The 20761-nt window shown below is 43.7% G+C and overlaps 1 protein-coding gene across 2 annotated transcripts in view; it reads left to right on the plus strand.

Annotated features, from left to right (window-relative positions):
• CAMK1D (calcium/calmodulin dependent protein kinase ID) overlaps positions 1 to 20761 on the plus strand; it is a 409667-nt gene that overhangs the window by 174673 nt on the left and 214233 nt on the right. For both annotated transcript variants that reach the window (XM_006117098.5, XM_075926019.2), the window contains exon 2: positions 433 to 564. In XM_006117098.5, coding sequence (XP_006117160.2) covers positions 433 to 564 — 132 coding nt within the window. The remainder of the gene's footprint in view (positions 1 to 432; positions 565 to 20761) is intronic.

Raw genomic sequence — 20761 nt, forward strand, 5'->3', positions numbered from 1 at the left:
ATATCAGATAGGAGAAAATGTATAAAGGATATATATTTAAGGGTACAAGACAACCACTAATGTCCAATAGTGGGTAAAACCCCCCTCATTTTAATGTAATTATTCATTATAGGTTCTCTGAAATCTTCTAAAGTATCTGGTACTGGTCAGAAACAGAATACTGCACTAGATGAACTCTGGTTCTGATTCAGAATGTTAATTCCTACAATACAGCTAATCAAAAAAATTTCCTGAGGTACCTGAGTTTGCCCTGTCGGTCTTACAGCCAATTGCTTATTTGACAGCCTAAGGTCATATAGCTGCAGGATCATCTATTATATATTTGAAAGAGTTTGTGAGTCTGACCGTGTGTCTTCCTGTCTGTTTGTTCAAGAACTTAAAGTACAGCTACAGAAAGAATACATTTTGAAACCAATCTTTTCCTTCTTTCAGGGGTGCATTTTCTGAAGTAGTTTTGGCAGAAGAGAGGGCTAGTGGAAAACTATTTGCTGTCAAGTGCATCCCCAAGAAAGCTCTGAAGGGGAAGGAAAGCAGCATAGAGAATGAAATCGCTGTCCTGAGAAAGTAAGTAGTCCATACATGCATCCCCTTCTACCATGTGAATTGGCACATTTGTCTGTTCTGTAGAGCAGGAAGGACTGTGGCCAGTGAACAAGAATGGTGATTTGTAAATGTGACTGAGTTGCTCAACTTATTGCAGATGGATGGGAATGTCTAGGCATAAACCTGTGCTGTAAATGGTTTCAGAAATTATTCATTGCCCTTGTGCATTAATGCAGCTAAGCTAATACATAGTGGAGAAGTGCAAAAGTGGGACTGGGTACTTTAATGTAAGGGGACTGTTACCCCTTACTAAAACTCTGTGGGAGTTTTTTGGTTTGCCAGCTCCCAGTTTCAGAAGGGGAAGGGTTCATGAGACTGACAGACCCCAGAGACAATGGAAAGCAGCCAACACTCCAGCTCAGCCTGATTGACAGGTTGGTCAGGCCAGTGAGGAAGGGGAGAGGCCAGGCCCCGTCCTCCCTGTGAGCTGGGATTGTTCTGGCTCTCTCTGAGTAAACAGAGAGCTGAGACAACCCAAGGAGTGCAAGCTGTGTGCAGAAGAAGTCCTGCAAAAGGAACAGAGAGCTGAGACACAGCCCAAGGAGTGCAAGCTGTGTGCTGAGGGGCAGTTTTTGCAGCAGCTGAGCCTGACACACACAGCTCAAGGAGCACAGACCCTGTGTTGAGCAGCAGACTGGCAGTGCTCAGAGAGCCAAAAGGAACAGAGAAGCAATGCAAGAAGCTAGAGACTGGCCAAGCAGCACCCTGCAGCTGGATGTGGTGAGCAGCTGGGAACTGCAAAGTGTGGGGAGAGGCTCTGGACTGGGAGAGGGGTCTGGCCACTTAGAGCTTGAGGCTGTGTGGTCACTGCCAGAGCAAGCGTGTCCAGCCTGCAGCCCCTCCCCCCCCCTGCAGCACATCCAAGGCCTCTAAGGGGCCTCTAAGGAAGAGACTGTGGACTGTCCTTACACTCTGCAGGCTGCTGTTTTGATGTCCCTGTGCTACAGAGCAGGGCTGTGTGTTCTCATTTAACCATTCTCATTTTTTTCTTATTCTATTCTCTTTAATCAGTTGATGTTTAATAAATCGTATTTGCTTTGAACCTTATGAAATGATCACTGGGCCAAGAAGGCCTGCAGTGTAAAGAGAGCACCTCGGAGTGGGGATACCCTAACTCCTGCCCCTAGTGACTACAAGGTCGGGGATTAAGCCCCAGGAAACCTGGGCCCAGCCTTGTTGGGGTTTCAAGGGCTCTGCTACTCAGGAGAGTGGAGGGGGAGCCCTCAGGATCAGAGAGGTGGGGTAAAGGAAGTGGGAGCGGGGACTCAGATCCTTTCGCTGGTCCATTTCACCGGGGTGGTATAGAAGCCAGGAAAGTTCCCCACAATAGCGGGACCATTCCCCCGCTTACATTAAGATCACTTAAATGAAGCTTGATCCAGTTTTCACTGAAATCAGTGGTGATTTGGCCGTTCACTGTAGTGCAGTGTTTCTTAAACTTTTTAAGACTGAGGAACACCAGACAATAATATTTTTTTATGAGGAACACGAAGGATTTTTTTGTTGAGGAACAAAAAAAGGGTCAGAGGGAAAAGGGATCAGGGGAAAGTTATTGAGGGGGAAAAAGTTGCCTGCCCCTTTAAGGGCAGCCATTTTTAATTCTGTTGTTCTCACCTCAGAACACAGTTTAAGAAACACTGCTGTAGTGGAAGCAGGATCAGGATCATAGATTAACTACAGGCAGTCCCCGACTTACGTGGATCCGACTTACGTCGGATCCCTAGATACGAACGGGGTGAGGCAACTCCCGCACATGCGCAGCAGCATTCCCGGGGCTCGCTCACCTGGGTCCTAGGATCCTCCTCCTCCTCGGGCCGGCTCCGACTGGGGTCCCGGAGAGCTGCCGGGCAGAGGAAAAGTGCCTCCCCCTGCCAGCAACAGGCTGCCCCCTCCCCTGAGCAACAGGCTGCGGAACAGACAAAAGCAGCCACTCTGCCCCTCCTCCCCCTATACATGCCGGGCTCCCGGAGCGCAGCAGCGTCCCCGGGGCTCACTCACCTGGGTCCTAGAATCCACCTCCTCCTGCTCTTCGGCCGGCTCCAACTGGCCTCTGCCTGCAGCAGCTGGCCACAGGGACAGGGATCCCGCAGAGCTGCCGGGCAGAGGAAAAGTGCCTCCCCACGCCCGCTGCCCCCCTCCCCCCCGCAGCCTCGCATCCTGCACACCTCTCCCTCCCCCCCTGCCAGCAACAGGCTGCCCCCTCCCCTGAGCAACAGGCTGCCGAACAGCAGACAAAAGCAGCCTCTCCGCCCCTCCTCCCCCTATACATGCTGGGCTCCCTGGGCAAACAAAGACTCCATCAAAACAAACAAAGTGCTGGCCTCATTGTGTTAGCAAAAAAAGGACCCTCCTCCTAGAACCCTGGGTGGTGTGTGGAAATAAAGCTATTAGCTCAAAGCATGGTGCAGAGCTGTTTGGTATTTGATGAGTTACTCCTTTAGTCCTGAGTTTGTCACAGGGACAGAAATAGATGTGAAATCTTCTGAACAGGGGAACAGACAGCAAAACAAACATTAGAGGGGAGTTAACCTTTCCCTATGCTATCCAAAACTAAAAAAAATGTTTGGCTAGAGTTTACCCTACAATATGTACCAGTTCCGACTTACATACAAATTCAACTTAAGAACAAACCTACAGTCCCTATCTTGTACGTAACCCGGGGACTGCCTGTACTCTAAAGCAGCGATTCCCAAACTATGGTCCGCAGCCCGGTACCGGGCCAGGCCTCAGCGTGCCTGGTGGCTGCCGGCCCTTAGGCCGATTTGACCCATTCGGAAATTGGAAGAAAAAGGGTTCCAATTAAAGTAAAAAGTTTGGGAAACCCTGGTCTAACCAGCTTTCTGTCTGTCTTACAGCCCATTTATCCAATCCATATTCCTTAACTTGCTGGCAAGAATATTGTGGGTGACCATATCAAAAGCTTTGCTAAAGCTGGCACTGGGAGATTTGGGAGGACCAGAAACAACTTATTTGAATATTCATCATTTGATTAATGAATATGCAGATAAGCAAATGAACATTGCTGGTCCTCCAAAAGTTCGTGAATGGATTTACTGGTCCCCATGTCAAAAAGTTTGGGAACCCTGCTCTAAAGCAATCCAAAGCTAATTCTCCCTCCATGTGATGCAGACTGGTGTAGTTGGTAGGGGCACCCTGTATCCCTTTGATTAACTTCCTGTGCCCATGTCTGGGCAACAGGGACCAGCTGCACAATCCAGGAGCCTGGAGTAGATGTTGCCTGGAAGGAACCATCCATCGACATTCATCTCTTGGTACAAAACTGGCAGTTTGGCTACAATAACAATGGCTTTGCATAAACCTTGAGCCTAAGGATGGAGAGCAGACAAAGTATTTGGTTCATTTCTTGCTTCAGTTTTGTGAAGTATATCTCCTATTTTCTGGCAAAGCACTTTGTGAGAGATAAGGAGGCAACAGCACAGGCTACACCAGTGGTCCCCAACCTTTTTAGGTTGTTGGGCGCCAGGGGGCGTGGCCGTTTGCCTGCCGGGCGCCAGGGGGCGGGGCCCCACCTAGCCGCGCGCCCGGGAGCGGAGCCCCCCCATAGCTGCGCGCCCGGAGCCGGCGCTCCCCCCCCGCTGAGTGCCGAGCGCCCGGAGCCGGCGCTCCCCCTCTCCCCCGCCGAGTGCTGAGCGCCCGGAGCCGGCGCTCCCCCTCCCTCCCGTCGAGTGCCGCGCGCCCGGGGCCGGCGCTCCCCCCCTCCCGCCGAGTGCTGCGCGCCCGGGGCCGGTGCTCCCCCCCCCCCGCCGCGCGCCCGGGGCCGGTGCTCCCCCAGCCGAGCGCCGCGCTCCCCCCGCCAAGCGCGCTCTCCCCGCAAGCGCCCGTGCGCCATGTGCCCGGGGCCAGGCCAGCCCCGAGCACCTGGTGGGCGCATTGAAATGCCCCCGCGGGCGCCATGGCGCCCGCGGGCACCGTGTTGGGGACCACGGGGCTACACCATTAGAACAGCAACAGCAAAATAGCATGTGGGTAAAAAATGCCTATTTTTCATACAGGTAGATCCACTTGGTCTGCTGCCCACTGCACATTAGAAGTTTGTTCCTCCCCTCAATTTGATACTGAGAGAGTCCATTGCTGATGCCTTTCAATTTCCTCTGTTGTTTTAAAAACTGAACACCTTGCCCTCCTAGCATGGAAGGAAATAAGGTGGTCTTGACCTGACCCTATGAACTACTGAATTTAATCCTGTATATTCTATAACATCTTGAGTGTAATCTGGAAAAATCGTTGGTCTGTGTCCCTAGCATGTTGGATTTTTAGGTTCATGGGTTTTTTTTTTTTAAAGAGTGAGTCGCTTAATGCTGTATTTTTAAAATCTTACAATTATGGCACAGGATTTTGCTTTTGGAAGGGATTTTGATGCAAGAAAGCAGTGGACTCTTTCAGTATCTAATTGAGGGGAGAAATAAAAGTGCTGGGATGGATAAAAGTTCCACAGCCCTCACCTTTTTTTCAGCTCTTCTGGGAGACTACAGTTCTCAGATTGTCCCTGCTTGATATTCCTTTGAGGTCATTAACCTTCTCCTATAATGCTTTAATAATCCTTTCCTTTTCCTCAGAGATTATATTCATGGTACTCACTATGCCTTCTGGTGGGGAGATTTTATTCTCTGATTCTCCTTGTCTTGTTGGCAAGCCTTGCAAATTAACTCAATTGTAGCAATAGGCGGGATCTCTGTTATTTCTTCAGATATATTTCTCAGGATAGTTTGCTCTCCTGATTTGTTTTAGCTCACCCATAGCTTTATTTAGTCTGAGAGGGACAGATTTTCCCTGATCAGACCTCATTGCAGCATGAGGGCTGTCGGAGAGCCTCTTTTTAGGATTTTGTGAAAACTCTGGTAATGAAGGAGCATCCATAATGGCACCTAATTAAAAGAAAAGAGAAAAATGTCTGAGTTAGCCAGAAGTTATGGGTCTGTTACAGGAGTGGGTAGCTGAGGTTCTGATGCCTGCAATGTGCATGAGGAATGGGAGCTGTGAGCAGCTGTACCTATGGATGTGCAGTTAAATAAAGCATTTGGAGATCTGCCAGGGGCTAACCCTGGTGAACCATGTCTGGCCTGAGAGCTGCTTATTGCCCACCTCTGGATTAGATGATCTGATGGTTCCTTCTGACCTTAGTGTCTATGAGGCTATGAATTTTACATGGGGACAAAAAGTGATTCCGCTGCTGCTGGTTTTGGGTTTTAGGAGGTAGGGAAGGAAGCTATAAAGTATGCCACCACTGTACTGTTAGTGGCTCCCCAAAGTCCCCTTTGTGAAAATGACTTGTTTAATGCCTGTGATGCACTCTGAACATTGCTCACATGGGTTGTCCCGCAGCCTTGGTATATGGCAGCAATCCCTTCGGCTGCAATAGGGATTGTTCACATGAGAAAAGGCTGCAACACTGGCTCTTGAGTTCCACGTTATTACAGTGTTCTCTCCATCTCTCTCTCTATGTATGAAATAACAGAAGTACTAAGCACTGTGAGGAGAGCATGCCTGTGTATTGTGAGAGGCCAGTGGTCTGTGAGAAATCTTTGCATAGAGAAGTTTTTACCTTTTGGCTTTTTCTGTCCATGGAGTTGGGCGTTGATGCTGTCTCAAAACTACACATTTACAAACAGTGCTCCACTTGCACTTGTGCAAGTGACGTGACTGTTTTCTCCAAATCCCACAATAAATTATACACACTTGATCATTTTATTTTTCCAGCAACAGCCAATGGTCTGTTTGTCCAAATAAGAAAAAGACCAAAGAGCCTTTACATTACATTGTCAATATTTACACCTTCCAGCCTTGATGTTCCTTTGTAAGAGTTCATTCCTTTCCCACCGAAATCAATGGCAAAATTTCCCATTGTGGGGGACGAGCAGGCCCCTGAACTCAAATTATGTAATACCAGCACAAATCTGGTGGCTTGGTGGGCTGGATCTTGTCCAGCCCTGATACGGGATCAGATTCCATGTGTTCTTTGCATTTTCCCCCTGCTTTCACATCTGTATAAGGTGCCAAGTGTGATGGCTGCCATCTTGACTGTCTCTTCTGGGAGTGAAGTAGGGACCTCCAGAGCTAAAATCATGAGCTGCTACAGGTTGAGCTAAAAAGACAATGCTTTCCAGATGGAGGATAAGAGCAGGATATTCTGATGTACTTTCTGCTTTTTAAACAAATAGATCAGTGAATTCTTTTCAGTTGCTTTTGTAGAATAATGCAAAACTCTGCCATTAATGGTTATTGTGCAGATGTGAATGTGTTGAAATATAAATTTACTTTTGAAAGGTTCTGAAAGAGGGTAGGTGATGTGAGGAGAAATATTAAGATTCCAAACAAGCTTCAGTTTATGACTCTATTTCAATTTTTACAAATTCCTTCTTTTTAAAATATGGGCAGAAAAATCTGCTGGATTTTCCTCTCAGTTGCACTGGTTTAAGGCAGGAGGAACTATGCTGGTCAATGGAATTACATCTGTGGAAAATCAGCAGGACAAAATAGAAAGTTGAGCCCATTGAGTTCAGTAGCTTACTAAAAAGAAGCAATAAGCCACAGTTAAGAACAGTGCATGTCCCAGAGTTTAGACATGTTTTTAATTTGACATCAGTGATTTGAGCAGCCTGTGTGTTGTGAAACAAATACCGTATGTTCCTCTAACCATAGTCTGCTTTAGCTAATTCCCTCTGAACATGCTCAGCAGAGTTTTCTTTTCAATTCCCTATAAATGATCTGATTGTTTCCCTCTACAAACCTAGAAAAAGCTCTTAAACTCATTACCATGGAACATCCCTATATCCAATTTAATATATGAACCACAAAACAACCCCTCAACTCTACCTACCCCTAATGCTGTTCCACAATCCCATATAGTGAGCATTTTCTTAAAATTGTGTAATTATTGCTGTTCCACAACTCCAAAACAGCCAAAGAGATCTCAACCCAAGAGGTTTCAGAAAGTTATGAACTAATGAAAGCAGGAGATTGGAAAGGATACTTCTGTGGAACCTTATTAAGATTATTAGCTGTATTACAGTAATGCCTGAAGGAACGGATAAGGTTCCTTTGTGCAAGGCACTGTACACGCATAACAAAAAGACTCCAATGAGCTCGCTAGTTAAGTGAAGGTCCCCACCCAATAGACAAAGTTAATGAGCGCTGTAAAAATATCATCCTCTCCTGGGGGTTATTTTAAATGAACATGAAGATAATTAAAAAATATAATATCACCTAATCTTTCTTTCCCACTTCTATGACAACTCTCCTTGAGAGGTCTCTGTCCTTGGCCCTCATATATTCAGGGTGGATTCTAATGAGTCATGGCTGCCCCAATGAGTGGCTGTGTCTAGACTGGCAAGTTTTTCCGCAAAAGCACTTGCTTTTGCGGAAAAACTTGCCAGCTGTCTACACTGGCCGCTTGAATTTCCGCAAGAACACTGACGATCTCATGTAAGAAATCAGTGCTTCTTGCGGAAATACTATGCTGCTCCCGTTTAGGCAAAAGTCTTTTTGCGCAAAATCTTTTGCACAAAAGGGCCAGTGTAGACAGCTCAGATTTGTTTTGTGCAAAAAAGCCCTGATCGCGAAAATGGTGATCAGGGCTTTTTTGCGCAAAAGCGTGTCTAGATTGGCACGGATGCATTTCTGCAAAAAGTGCTTTGCGGAAAAGCGTCCATGCCAATCTAGACGCTCTTTTCCGCAAATGCTTTTAACGGAAAACTTTTCCGTTAAAAGCATTTGCGGAAAATCATGCCAGTCTAGACGTAGCCAGTCAGTAATTATTAACCCTGAAAGCTTTCAGCACAATCTAACCAGGCACAACAACAGCATAACCTTGTTACTCAGTGACCAGGCTTCACTGGTGACTCACACATTAAATGTGGGATCAATGAAACTACTTAGTCCCTGTTTTAGGCATCCAAAGCTTTGACTCCAGAAAACTCCTGCTGAACCCCACAGGCATTTAAAACTCAGACGCCTATATTGTTCAGAGTAAGATTACCTGGGCACCTATTTCTTCCTCTGGGTAGGCTCATTGCTTCCTTGTTTGGATACCTGCCTCTCATCTAGAGGGACATACAAACCAAGGTAAGATAGGTATTCAGCTTCCCAATTTGGATGAGGGGCCTGATCTGGTAAGTGGAATCAAGGAGTGCCTATTGGATCAGTCCTGTGGCACCTTATAGACTAACAGATTTATTTGAGCATAAGCTTTCTTGGGTGAAGACCCACTTTGTCAGATGCATGTAGTGGAAATTCCAGAGGGAGGTATAAATATACAGGCATATGAAAAGAGTACCAATCAAGAGTAAGGCTAGAGATAAGGAGGTCAATTCAGTCAGGGAGAAAGAGGCCCACTTCTAGCAGCTGATGTGGAAGTCTGAACAGTGAGAGAGGAGAAACTGCTTTTGTAGTTGGCTAGCCATTCAGTCTTTGTTTAATCCTAAAATGATAGTGTCATTTGCAAATGTGACTAACACGGCTACCTCTCTGATACTGAATCAGGTCTCATTGAAAAGCAGCAATAGCTGCTGAGGCCCACTTTGTAATTTTTAGCCCTATGGTTACAGAGCTCACCTGGGATGTGAGAGGCCTGGGTTCTATTCCCCTCTCTCTGCCAGAGGGGGAAGGAAAGGATTTGAACAAGGGTCCCTCAGATATCAGAGCCACAGAGTCATGGGATATCCTCATGTGGGGCTTCCTCAGTTTCTCCTGTTGAAGCTGTTCTATTATTTGATAAAGAAGTGGGCTGTGCCCACAAAAGCTCATGATACTATATATATATATATTTTTTTGTTAATCTCTGAGTGCTAAAGGACCACTCCTTTTTAAAGTTTTTTTTTTAAGTTACAGACTAACAAAGCTTCCCTTCTGAGATTAAAGAAAGAGTGATTGGAGCAGAGGATTAGACACCTAGGAGTAAGAGAAAGTGGCCACTGCCTTAATCCACAGTAATCAGTACTCCTTCCCTTTTTGGAAATGAATAGTATTGCCCGCACAGAGTGCCCGAGGGAGGCAACAGCTGGGTTCGGTGCCCGGTGTGCGCGCTCCAATAAACACACCAGAGTGGAGAAGCAAAAAAAGTTTATTTGAATGCTCAAATAGGTACCAGGAGACTAGACTTCTCAGATCAAGCACACCAACGTAAGCAGTTTTCCCTCCTTATATACCCAGGTTGTTTACTTGCAGGAAAATAGTGAACTGTAGCAAGATTCCCACGCTGGGACATGTTGCCAGCCCTATCCTCCTCCTCCCTCCTCCCCTCTACGGAGACATCTGAATTCTTCTTCTATACCACTGATAGTAACTAGGCAACCTCAAGGTCTGTCTTGCCGTTCCCAGCTATTAGCGAGCCAGAGAAAAGTTATGCCTGGGGGGGAACAGGGGCGGAAGGGGGGGTGCTTTTAGGGTGCCTGGGCCTAGAGCGGGGGTGCTTCATCGATTCTTTTGATCTTCCACTCCTCCGAGTTACCTAGGATCATGCCCAGTGACCCCAACAATAGCATGGCTGGGGACTGAGTGAGAGGACCCTCTTGGCATCTCGGTCTGTCAAGTAATAGTATTTCTCTGAAACTTACCATATAGACAAAACAAGCTTTTTTTTCCCTCCATAATAATGAGCACATAGGTTTCCACAGCAAGAATTGAAGAGACAGCTGGTCATTATATTAAGCAATCATTTTCAGAGAAAGCTTTCATGTATATTTACTTGTTAAAACTTGGCTAGCACACGCTGTTGCTATTTTGTTTTAATACCAGAAGTTTAAATCACTACTGAGCACAAATTCAGTGTTTCCCAATGACCAGATCCTGCCCAGCCGTCTCTATGGATCCTGAAAGTTAGTGTTTCTCTGCAGGCTTGGAAGGCTGTGGAGGAGACATGCAAATGGCCTCAAATCCTCCTCTGTGAAATTACGCTTCTCTCATCGTAGCAGCATGAAAGATGTCTCATAACTGGGGTGTAGGCCATGGAATGTGACCAAAGGATTCCTGACTATACTGTTGTTATTCTTATTTATTAGTTATATTGCAACAGCACCTAAGAGCCTTATCATGAACTAGGATCCCATTGTTAGCCACTCTACAGAACAAAAAGATGGCTCTTCTCCAGAGTATATAACCCAAGTAGAGCTGCTGAGTTGTTGGTTAATTCTGGGGAAGTCGCTTCACCTCTGTGTGTTAGGCTTATCCTGGGAATAATGATACAAACCTCCCTTGTAAAGCACTTTGTGATCTATGAGTTGAAAAGGTCTATGTAAGAGGCAAATATTGTTATATGGTTCAACTAGCCAAACATCTATGTGGGAGTGTGGGTCTATACAATGTGGTTGTTACTACAGGCCAGCTCCCTGTCCTAGTGGGGCAAACGCTGCTTAACCCACATCTGTTAAGAAGAAATACTAACATGTCCCTCAATTCTTCCTGAGCAGGTACATAAGAACGGCCGTACTGGGTCAGACCAAAGGTCCTTCTAGCCCAGTATCCTGTCTACCGACAGTGGCCAGCACTAGGTGCCCCAGAGAGGGTGGACCGAAGACAATGATCAAGCGATTTGTCTCCTGCCATCTCTCTCCAGCCTCTGAAAAACAGAGGCCAAAGACACCATTTTATCCCCTGGCTAATAGCCTTTTATGGACCTAACCTCCATGAAATTATCTAGCTTCTCTTTAAACTCTATTATAGTCCTAGCCTTCACAGCCTCCTCTGGCAAGGAGTTCCACAGGTTGACTACACGCTGTGTGAAGAAGAACTTTCTTTTATTAGTTTTAAACCTGCTCCCCATTAATTTCATTTGGTGTCCTCTAGTTCTTCTATTTAGGGAACTAATAAATAACTTTTCTTTATCGGCCCTCTCCACACCACTCATGATTTTATATACCTCTATCATATCCCCCCTCAGTCTCCTCTTTTCTAAACTGAAAAGTCCCAGTCGCTTTAACCTCTCCTCATATGGGACCTGCTCCAAACCCCTAATCATTTTAGTTGCCCTTTTCTGAACCCTTTCCAAGGCCAAAATATCTTTTTTGAGGTGAGGAGACCACATCTGTACACAGTATTCAAGATGTGGGCGTACCATAGTTTTATACAGGGGCAGTAAGATATTCTGTGTCTTATTTTCTATCCCTTTCCTAATAATTCCTAGCAACCTATTTGCCTTTTTGACCGCCGCTGCACACTGCATGGAAGTTTTCAGAGAACTGTCCACGATAACTCCAAGATCCCTTTCCTGATTTGTCGTAGCCAAATTAGTCCCCATCATACTGTACATATAGTTGGGGTTATTTTTCCCAATGTGCATTACTTTACACTTATCCACATTAAATTTCATTTGCCATTTTGCTGCCCAATCACTGAGTTTGGTGAGATCTTCTTGGAGTCCCTCACAGTCTGCTTCTGTCTTGACTATCCTAAACAGTTTGGTATCATTGGCAAACTTTACTACCTCACTGCTTACCCCTTTCTCCAGATCATTTATGAATAAGTTGAAAAGGATTGGTCCCAGGACTGACCCTTGCGGTACACCACTCCAATCTGAAAATTTACTATTTATTAGTTAGCCTGATTATCTGTTCCTTTAACACCCAAGGACTCCCATTTGCTTCTGGGAAATTTAGGGCACTTCTGAAATGTAGGCTTGGCTAGATCATTCCCTCAGCCTCTGCAAAGCAGACTCAAATCCAGAGTCATGCTGTGTAGTCAGCCCGTAAGTGAGGCGTGTCGTCACTTTCCCTATTCTCCTGATTCAGTAGGAGCCCCCACTAGGCCTGGAATCTGATATTGGGAGGCTTCATCCTCTGGGGAGTATTAAACACATCCCCCTCCGAGGGACAGTTTGAAGCTGGGGTCCTTAACCCACTGTCAGGCCGTGAGGGCTTTGTCTAGGTGAGGAGGGCTCACCTGAAAGGAGCTCAAGGCTGGGTCAGAGCCCTTTAAGTATATGTGCATGGGCATCCTCATGTTGTTAAACTTGGTGGGTCATTTTTTCATTGTCCTGTGGTCTCTTCATGCCAGTTAGGCTGATAAAATGGGGAATATCTTGATGCTGGGGGTCCTCTCTATCTAGCCTCAGATCTGGTTTCACCAGCTCTGCATCATCTTCTCAGCAGTCCCAAGTTTGAGCAGGTCAGAAGTAAAGTGGGGACAGTGCCTGTAAAGTCCCGTTGGATAAGAGGGGACAAGTTAGTGCAGATCCCAGGGCTAGATCCTGCAAGCACCTGAATAGGGGAGTTGCCTACTCAGGAAATGCTGTCCTTCTGTCCTAGTCACCAATGCAGGGATGAAGCCCAACCTGTATATTAACACACCGTATTACTATATATAACTAGATCATAAAACTATATATACCCAGATAATTTAAATAGCATGTAGTGTGATAAGACAGTTTTACTGTAATTGTGTCAGAATAGTGGAACAATATTTTTTTCTTCTTTGTTGGTTTATTGTATCTCAGTTATATAACTGTTCTTCAAGATTAACTTAAACTCTGACAGATGAAAATTGACATTTTGTGAAAGAAAGTGTAAGTCAGAGGCGATTAAAGAACATCATGGCTTAGAGATGTGGCCAATACAATAATTCACTTGGTAACTACTGAAGCAGCTGCAATAACCATTTTGAGGTGGATATTGCAGATTCAGAGTATGTGTTTTTCAGTTTTAGTAAGAACTTCTTTTTAGTGTCAACCATATGTTTTGTTTAGAGACACATGGATGGTGAGATAATAGCTTTTACTGGACCTTCTGATGTTGCGAAAGACAAGCTTTCAAGTGACACAGAGGTCCTAGTCACTGCGGCCAATAGCAAAACTTCTGTTCATTTCAATGGTAGCAGAATCAAGCCCTATTTCTTACTAACTTTAATAGTAATAATCTTACATTTTACATATGAATACAGAAAATTACTGCATTAAGGATGCAAAATCAAGCACTCAGATGTTAAATACCGGAAATAAGATTGGCTGTTCAATTTTAGTTTGTCCCCCTCCTTCACTTCCCTATTATGCATGCATTACAATACAGTCTTTAATTACAGAGCTGTATGTAACCTCTTTCGCCAACAGAAGTTGGTCAATTAGAAGACATTACTGCTCACACATTGTCTCTCTAATAATAATATCCATTTTTTAAATACTCAGAAGTCTTTTGGTTTTAAAATGGAAAAGCAAAATGTTAAAAAAAAAGTTTTCAAATTGTTTGCAGTATTTTTTTCAGGTTTTGGTAAAAACGTTTTTTGTTTTTGTAAAAAACTGGACATTTTTTGACCAAAATGAAAATTTTACACAAGAAACCATTTTATATTGAAAAAATTCAATAAATATTTTTATCCAGCTCTAATTAAATCTCATTGTTTGATTCACAAGAATATAGATGTCCTTGTCAAATTCCAAATTGTATATTGCATTCCCCTTGCCTATGGTGACTTCTGAAGTATTAATTGGCTATTGTATTCTGTGGTTTTTGCATTAAAATATTGTGATGTATTTTGGGGCAGGTCCACTGATAGAGAGTGGGGGTGAGAGAAGAGTGGAAAAGTGGCAACTGCCCTGGGGCCCAGTGATTCAAAAGGACTGGGGGCTCTTAGCCATTGCTGCCGCTACTGCAGCAGCAGTGGCAGCCAGAGTCCCAGGCGCTATATATTTCTGCTGGAGCCCAGCACATTGTGCTCAGGGCAGTACTGAAGGCTGCCTGGGGAAGGTTAACTCCAGCCCCAGCCCTTCCATTTGGTGTCCTACCCCCTCTGCCTGAGGCCCTGCCCTTACCCTGGTTAAGATTTAAGCCTGCTTGTAACAGGCTAATTCATTGCTTGTATAAAATAAAAGTTGACATCATCTTTATGATTAAGGGCTTGAAATCATGGAAGCTTGATTTCAGTGGGCTTTGGATAAGGCCATGAGTAGATGGGACAGTTTTGCATCCTGCTATTTGAAATCCTGCTTTTAGTTACAGCAGTGTAAATCCAATAGCAGCTCCGGTATTGCATTTTGGAGCTGTTCTGGAATTACAGCTGCATAAATAAGTCTGATGTTTGGCCCATTATGTTAATAGGAGGTATGTGTCACATATTAGGCCCAGTCAATCCTTACTCATGCAAAACTCTCCTTGACTTCAGTGGGAATTTTTCATGAGAAAAAAAATTAGGGTTTGGCCTTATATACTGACTAAGGGTATGTTTACACTGCATGGCTATTTCGGGATACCAACGGTACCCTGAAATAGCTACCCTGCGTCTGGACAAGCTTCCTGTTATTTCGAAATATTTTTTGAACTAATGGGCACACTATTTTGCCATCCTGGTAAACCTCCTTGCGCGAGGGATAACGAATGGCTCGAAATAGTGTGTTATTTTGAAATTTGACTTTATAGACGTGTCAAATTTCAAATTAAGCTATTTTGAAATAGATTTGAAATAAGATACATAATTTACATATCAGAGGGGTAGCCGTGTTAGTCTGAATCTGCAAAAGCGACAAGGAGTCCTGTGGCACCTTATAGACTAACTGAAGTGTAGGAGCATAAGCTTTCGTGGGCAAAGACCCACTTCGTCAGATGCATGTAGTGGAAATTTCCAGAGGCAGGAATAAATATGCAGGCCAGGATCAGGCTGGAGATGGCGAGGTGGATCCAATCAAGGAGGATGAGGCCCACTTCTAGCAGCTGATCTGGAGGTGCAAATTGAGTATCTTATTTCCAGTTTAGGGTGCTGTGTAGACTAGGGTTGTTAAATTGTGAATAACTGACTAATCAAACAGGACTGTTGCTACACTTCACAGGTGAAAGCACGGCATGGAGCCTGGGGTCAGCTGGGGGCTCCCTCGCTGACCTTTGACTCTGTGCAGCACTGCCACTTGGAAACACCACGGGGAGTCCGGTGTCAGGTTCTTCATTGCATTTCAAAGCGACAGCCCCTGTGAAGCTCGATCAGCTGGGAACTCCCCCACTTTGAAGTTCCCTCTCCTACTCTCCCCCTTGCTGCCTCTTTCTGATAGAAAGAGGCTGGGGGAAGCAACTAATTGACTAGCATGTCGACTATCCGATAAGCATTTGCTTATCGGATAGTCGACTAGTCCTTCACATCCCTAGTGTAGACGCACCCTAGAGAATGATATGAAAGATTTACTTATTCTTTGAGCTAGACTAACAATTGAGCACAGAATGGTGTGGATAGGGCTTATTTTAGATTTAGAACTGCTTGTTTTGATTAAGCTTAAATCAGTTTAATTAAAATGGAAATAGGACATGCTTAATCTGAAATAAGTGTCCACACTTCAGAGATGTACTGATATAACTACAATAAAACCTTGGAGTTACTAACACCACAGGAATGGAGGTGTTAGTAATGTTCGAAAGAACAACATTATGGTTGTTCTTTCAAAAGTTAACCGATCTTTGACTTAATATAGCTTTGAAACTTTACAATAGGGAATAAAAATGCTGCTTTCCCTTTATTTTTAGTACTTTACATTTAATACAGTACTGCGTTTGAGTTGTTGTTTTGTTTCCGCTGCTGCCTGATTGTATTCTTTCTGTTCCAAATGAGGTGTATAGTTGATTAGTAATTTCATAACTCTGGTGGTTTATAACTCTGCAGTTCTTCTGTAAATTGAATTCTAAACCCTTTTAGTTAAGTCACTGCTCAAACAGTGTGTAGACAAGACTTCTGGCAAAATAAAGACTAATATTTCTTCTGAATTGCATCCACACTTGCTTATTTCTGTATGTGCTTAGCAGAGGTATTTTCACTCAGGCTTTAAATCTTTATGAAAGAGACAGAGCGCTGTGGGTTAGTTTTGTTTTCAATACAGACAGTTTGTATGATTAAAATGGCTTACGGAATCATTTCCCAAAATAAATGTGGCGAGTAGCTTTTACTTTGCCAGACATTTTATTAAAATTAAAATTATGGAGGGTTACATTAAACAGACACTACTGCTTCCTTTAGCTCACTTGTGCAATTTTTTTTCCCCAGGGGAACAGACATAGGTCAATACAATCTTATTTGAAGGCTATCAGTTGCTTTTAAAAAAACTTTTTGTTTTTAACTAAATAGATTTTTCTCTAAAAAAAATTAAATAATTATAACTTTCAAATAATTATAATTGAAAACTTTTAAAAGGAAATGTTAATAAGTAATTTTAAGAGTTTACTCGATAGTTGCAATGCTAAATCTAGAACAGATTAATTATATTCAGAATATGTTTATACATACTCATGGAGACTCCTGTATGTATAGTCAGGAGCTTAATTAAAAATTAAAAATCTTGTACATTTTATCTGTTCTGTTTCCAAAGCTGCCACAAGACCTTGATTCAAAAAGTCTCTGTGTGTGTTTTGGATAAGCTGCAAATCTGCATCTCCCATCTTGGCTGCTAACTTGATTGACATACTGGAGATTAAATTGAGGACTTCTAGAACTATAAGCATGAGTATCTACAGCTTCAGCTAAAGAACAAGTTGTGAGCTACAGATGCTGTGAATTGGGCACTGACAGTGATGTGTAATACATGCTGAGGCATAATTGTTTGAAAAATAGACATCAGCATGGAATGTAATTGTTGCTTTAAGATACTTTGATTGGATATTTCAAGAAATGTCAGCAAGTTAATTATAGCATATGGTTCTTTGTGTAGGAATAATTTTTTAGGATGTATATAATACAGTTTTATAAGGGAGCTGTCATAGCTACCGTTAAATTTTTTAGAACTGGAAGAAGTTGATGAAAACTTTTGTAAAATTTTGTTTTTCAATCTTTTTTGTTTTGTTTGTGAGAGGTGGAGGGGGGAAGTGGATGTGGAAACTTTTTTTGTGCTATTGATATGCTCAGCAAAGTCCAGAACCCTAAGGGCACCATCCCTGCCCTATTGTAACACACACACCGCTGGTTAGAAAATATGGGCATTTACCCAGGATAAATAAGCTCTCCCTTTTTCCCTGGATACAATAGAAACCCTGTATTAGTTTAAGTCAATGGAAACATTCAAATTTAATGGAACTATAGGCTCTTAAAAAATCCAAGCCTCAGCTCAGATAAAATAGGAGAAAAAAAATAAAATTGGCTCTAGTGTTTATAGAGTTCATCCCTCTTGACTGCTTTGCACTAAGATATATGTGCCTGCCCAGTTTCATGAATATCAGACTTACTTTACAGGGAGAAGGGAAATGATGCTCAGCAAGAATATTCCTGCGTTCTACCCATTGATTTGTTTATGAATTACAGGGTGCCTATGAACACTTAGCCCTGGTCTACATTAGGGAGTTATTTCAAAATAACCCCCCTTATTTTGAAATAATAAGCAGAGCGTTCACACTATCAAGCCCATTATTTCAAAATAACGGGCTGATTATTTCAAAATCTGTACTGCTTTCCTTGGATAATAACACTGGCTTCAAAATAGTAATTTTGAAATAGTGTTAGAGTGCATGCTTCGCTGCTGTTATTTTAAAAATAACTGCTCCCCATAATAATTTGAAGTAATTACTCCCCAGTGCTTCCTGGGGCTTTAAGTCAAGGTAGTGCATCCACAATAACGGAGCCTGCCTTGGTCTAATTTTGAGGCTCCCCTGAAACGGGGGCACACTATTTCAATTTTGTTATTTTGGGAGTAGTTATTTGAATTTAGTTATTTTGAAATAATTTCCTGGTGTAGACTTTCCCTTAGAATCATAGGGTTGGAAGAGAGCTCAGGATTTTATCGAGTCCCACCCCCTGCTAAAAACAGGACTAATCCCAACTAAATCATCCTAGCCAGGATTTTGTCAAACCAGGACTTAAAAACCTCTAGGAATGGAGACCACTACCTCCCTATGTAACCCATTCCAGTGCTTCACCATCCTTCTAGTGAAATTGTTTTTCTTAATATCTAATCTAGACCTTCCCTACTGCAACTTGAGACCACTACTCCTCATTCTATAATCTGTCACATAGACTCTCTCCATCCTCTTTGGAACCCCTCTTCAGGAAGTTGAAGGCTGCTATCAAATCCTCCCTCATTCTTCTTTTCTGTAGACTAAATAAGCCCAAATTTATATCAGCCTCTCCTCATAAGTCATGTGCTCCAGTCCCTTAATCATTTTTGTTGCCCTCCGCTGCACTTTCTCCAATGTGTCCATATCCTGTCTGTAATGGAGGGCCCAGAATTGGATGCAGTACTCCAGATGTGCTTTGACCAGTGCTGAATGCAGGGGAATAATCACTTCCCTAAATCTGCTGGCAATGCTCCTGCTAATGCACCCCAATATGCCGTCAGCCTTCCACTTAGTACGATGGAAGGCAAGTTTCCACTGTCATTTATGCTGGTGCTAGACTAGAGTAACTCCACTGAAGCTGATGGAGTTACTCCAACTTTGCAACAGTGTAATTGAGAGCAGGCCTAATTTGCTTGCTTGTGGTGACATTGTTTTCGTTCAGCTCTAATGTGAGAGCTTTTTTTCATAATAGAGTATATTTAGGATCATTCTGAATGTCTTTTGGAGTGGAAGGCTGTTGTCAGTGTTTCTGGCAGTTCTTTAGTATTTCCTTCTATAACTTACAGCTGTCTAAGGGTACGTCTACACTTGCACCCTCGTTCGAACTAGGGATGCAAATGTAGGTGACTGAAATTGCTAATTAAGCGGGGATTTAAATATCTCGCGCTTCATTAGCATAAACTCGCCCACGTGCTATTCCGATCGCTAGTTGATTCAAACCAGGAAGTGTGTTCCGGGCCGTGTTAGTTCGAATCAAACCCCTTGGTTTGAACTAACCTTACTCCTCAAAAAATGAGGAAATAGTATTTCAGGCTGGAACAATTAATATTTTATAGCACTCACTGTGTGCTAGGTGCTTTTCTTGTATTTGGTAGTCTCCTGAGCACAGGATATGTTTTTTTTTTCCCCAACCCATTTGCTTGTGACTAGAGGGATACTTTACACAGTGGGGCATGAAGGATGTGGAAGGAGGTTTTTTCAGTTGGTAAACTCGCTCATTTGAACAGTGCACATTTTCTTCTCCTGTCAGGAGGTTTTAGCTTTCCTAGGCAGCTCTGAGACAGCAGGTGGCCAGCGGTACCTCTCTGACCTTCACAGCATGACAGAGTCACTTTAACACAGATGAACAGTTTATCTCATGCAATACACAAAAGCCAGCACGATAGGCAGGGAGCTGCGTAAACCAGCTAAGCGGAGGTGTTGAGGAAGGGAATGCCCCTTGAGCCCCGACCTTCAGGGATTTTGTGCATATGTCTGGGGACTGCATCAAGGTACAGGTTGAACTTCTCTAGTCTGGCACTCTCTGGTACAGCAACATCAATGGTCCGGCATGATTTTAGTTAGTTGTATGTCCACTTATCATTGGTGTGGCCAAGTTTTCTTTGGTCCCATAAAGTTTGTTCACAGCCGCCAGTCCTGGCTCTCAGTGTTCTATTATTTAGTTCTAATTTCTGAGTTCTAATTTATCCCTTAGGCTATGTCTCTGCTGCGCCCGTTTTGCGCAAGAAATATGCAAATGAGGCTAATTGTGGAATATCGCCGAGCCTAATTTGCATAATTAATGAGTGCCCATTTTTTGCACAAGAGGCTTTTGCGCAAGAATTGTTCTTCTGGAAGAAGGGCTCTTGCTCAAGAGGGGGGTTTTGCACAAAAGCCTCTTGCACAAAAAGCGGGTTCTCATTAATTATGCAAATGAGGCTCGGTGATATTCCACGCTTAGCCTCATTTGCATATTTCTTGTGCAAAACGGGCGCAGTAGAGACATAGCCTAAGGGATAAATTAGAACTTAGAAATTAGAACTACATAATAGAACACTGAGAGCCAAAACGGGCTCAGTATAGACATAGCCTTTGGCTACGTCTACACTGGCCCCTTTTCCGGAAGGGGCATGTAAATTTCACCAGTCGTCGTAGGGAAATCCGCGGGCACTGATCGGGGCCAGTGTAGACGCTCTTTTCCGGCTTTTTTAAAAGCCGGAAAAAAGCGGCGGACATTTTTATTTAAATGCCGCGGGGGATATTTAAATCCCCCGCGGATTTCCCTACGACGACTGGTGAAATTTACATGCCCCTTCCGGAAAAGGGGCCAGTGTAGACGTAGCCTTTATGTCTTTTAAGAGCCCAGTAAGCAATGGAAGTGTTTGCCTCCTGTGGTCCGGCAAATTCTCTGGCTTGGTACCAGTCAGGTCCCACGGATGTGT

Source organism: Pelodiscus sinensis, chromosome 1 (genome assembly GCF_052426305.1).
Source record: "Pelodiscus sinensis isolate ZL-2025 chromosome 1, ASM5242630v1, whole genome shotgun sequence".
Classification (NCBI taxonomy): Eukaryota; Metazoa; Chordata; order Testudines; family Trionychidae; genus Pelodiscus; species Pelodiscus sinensis.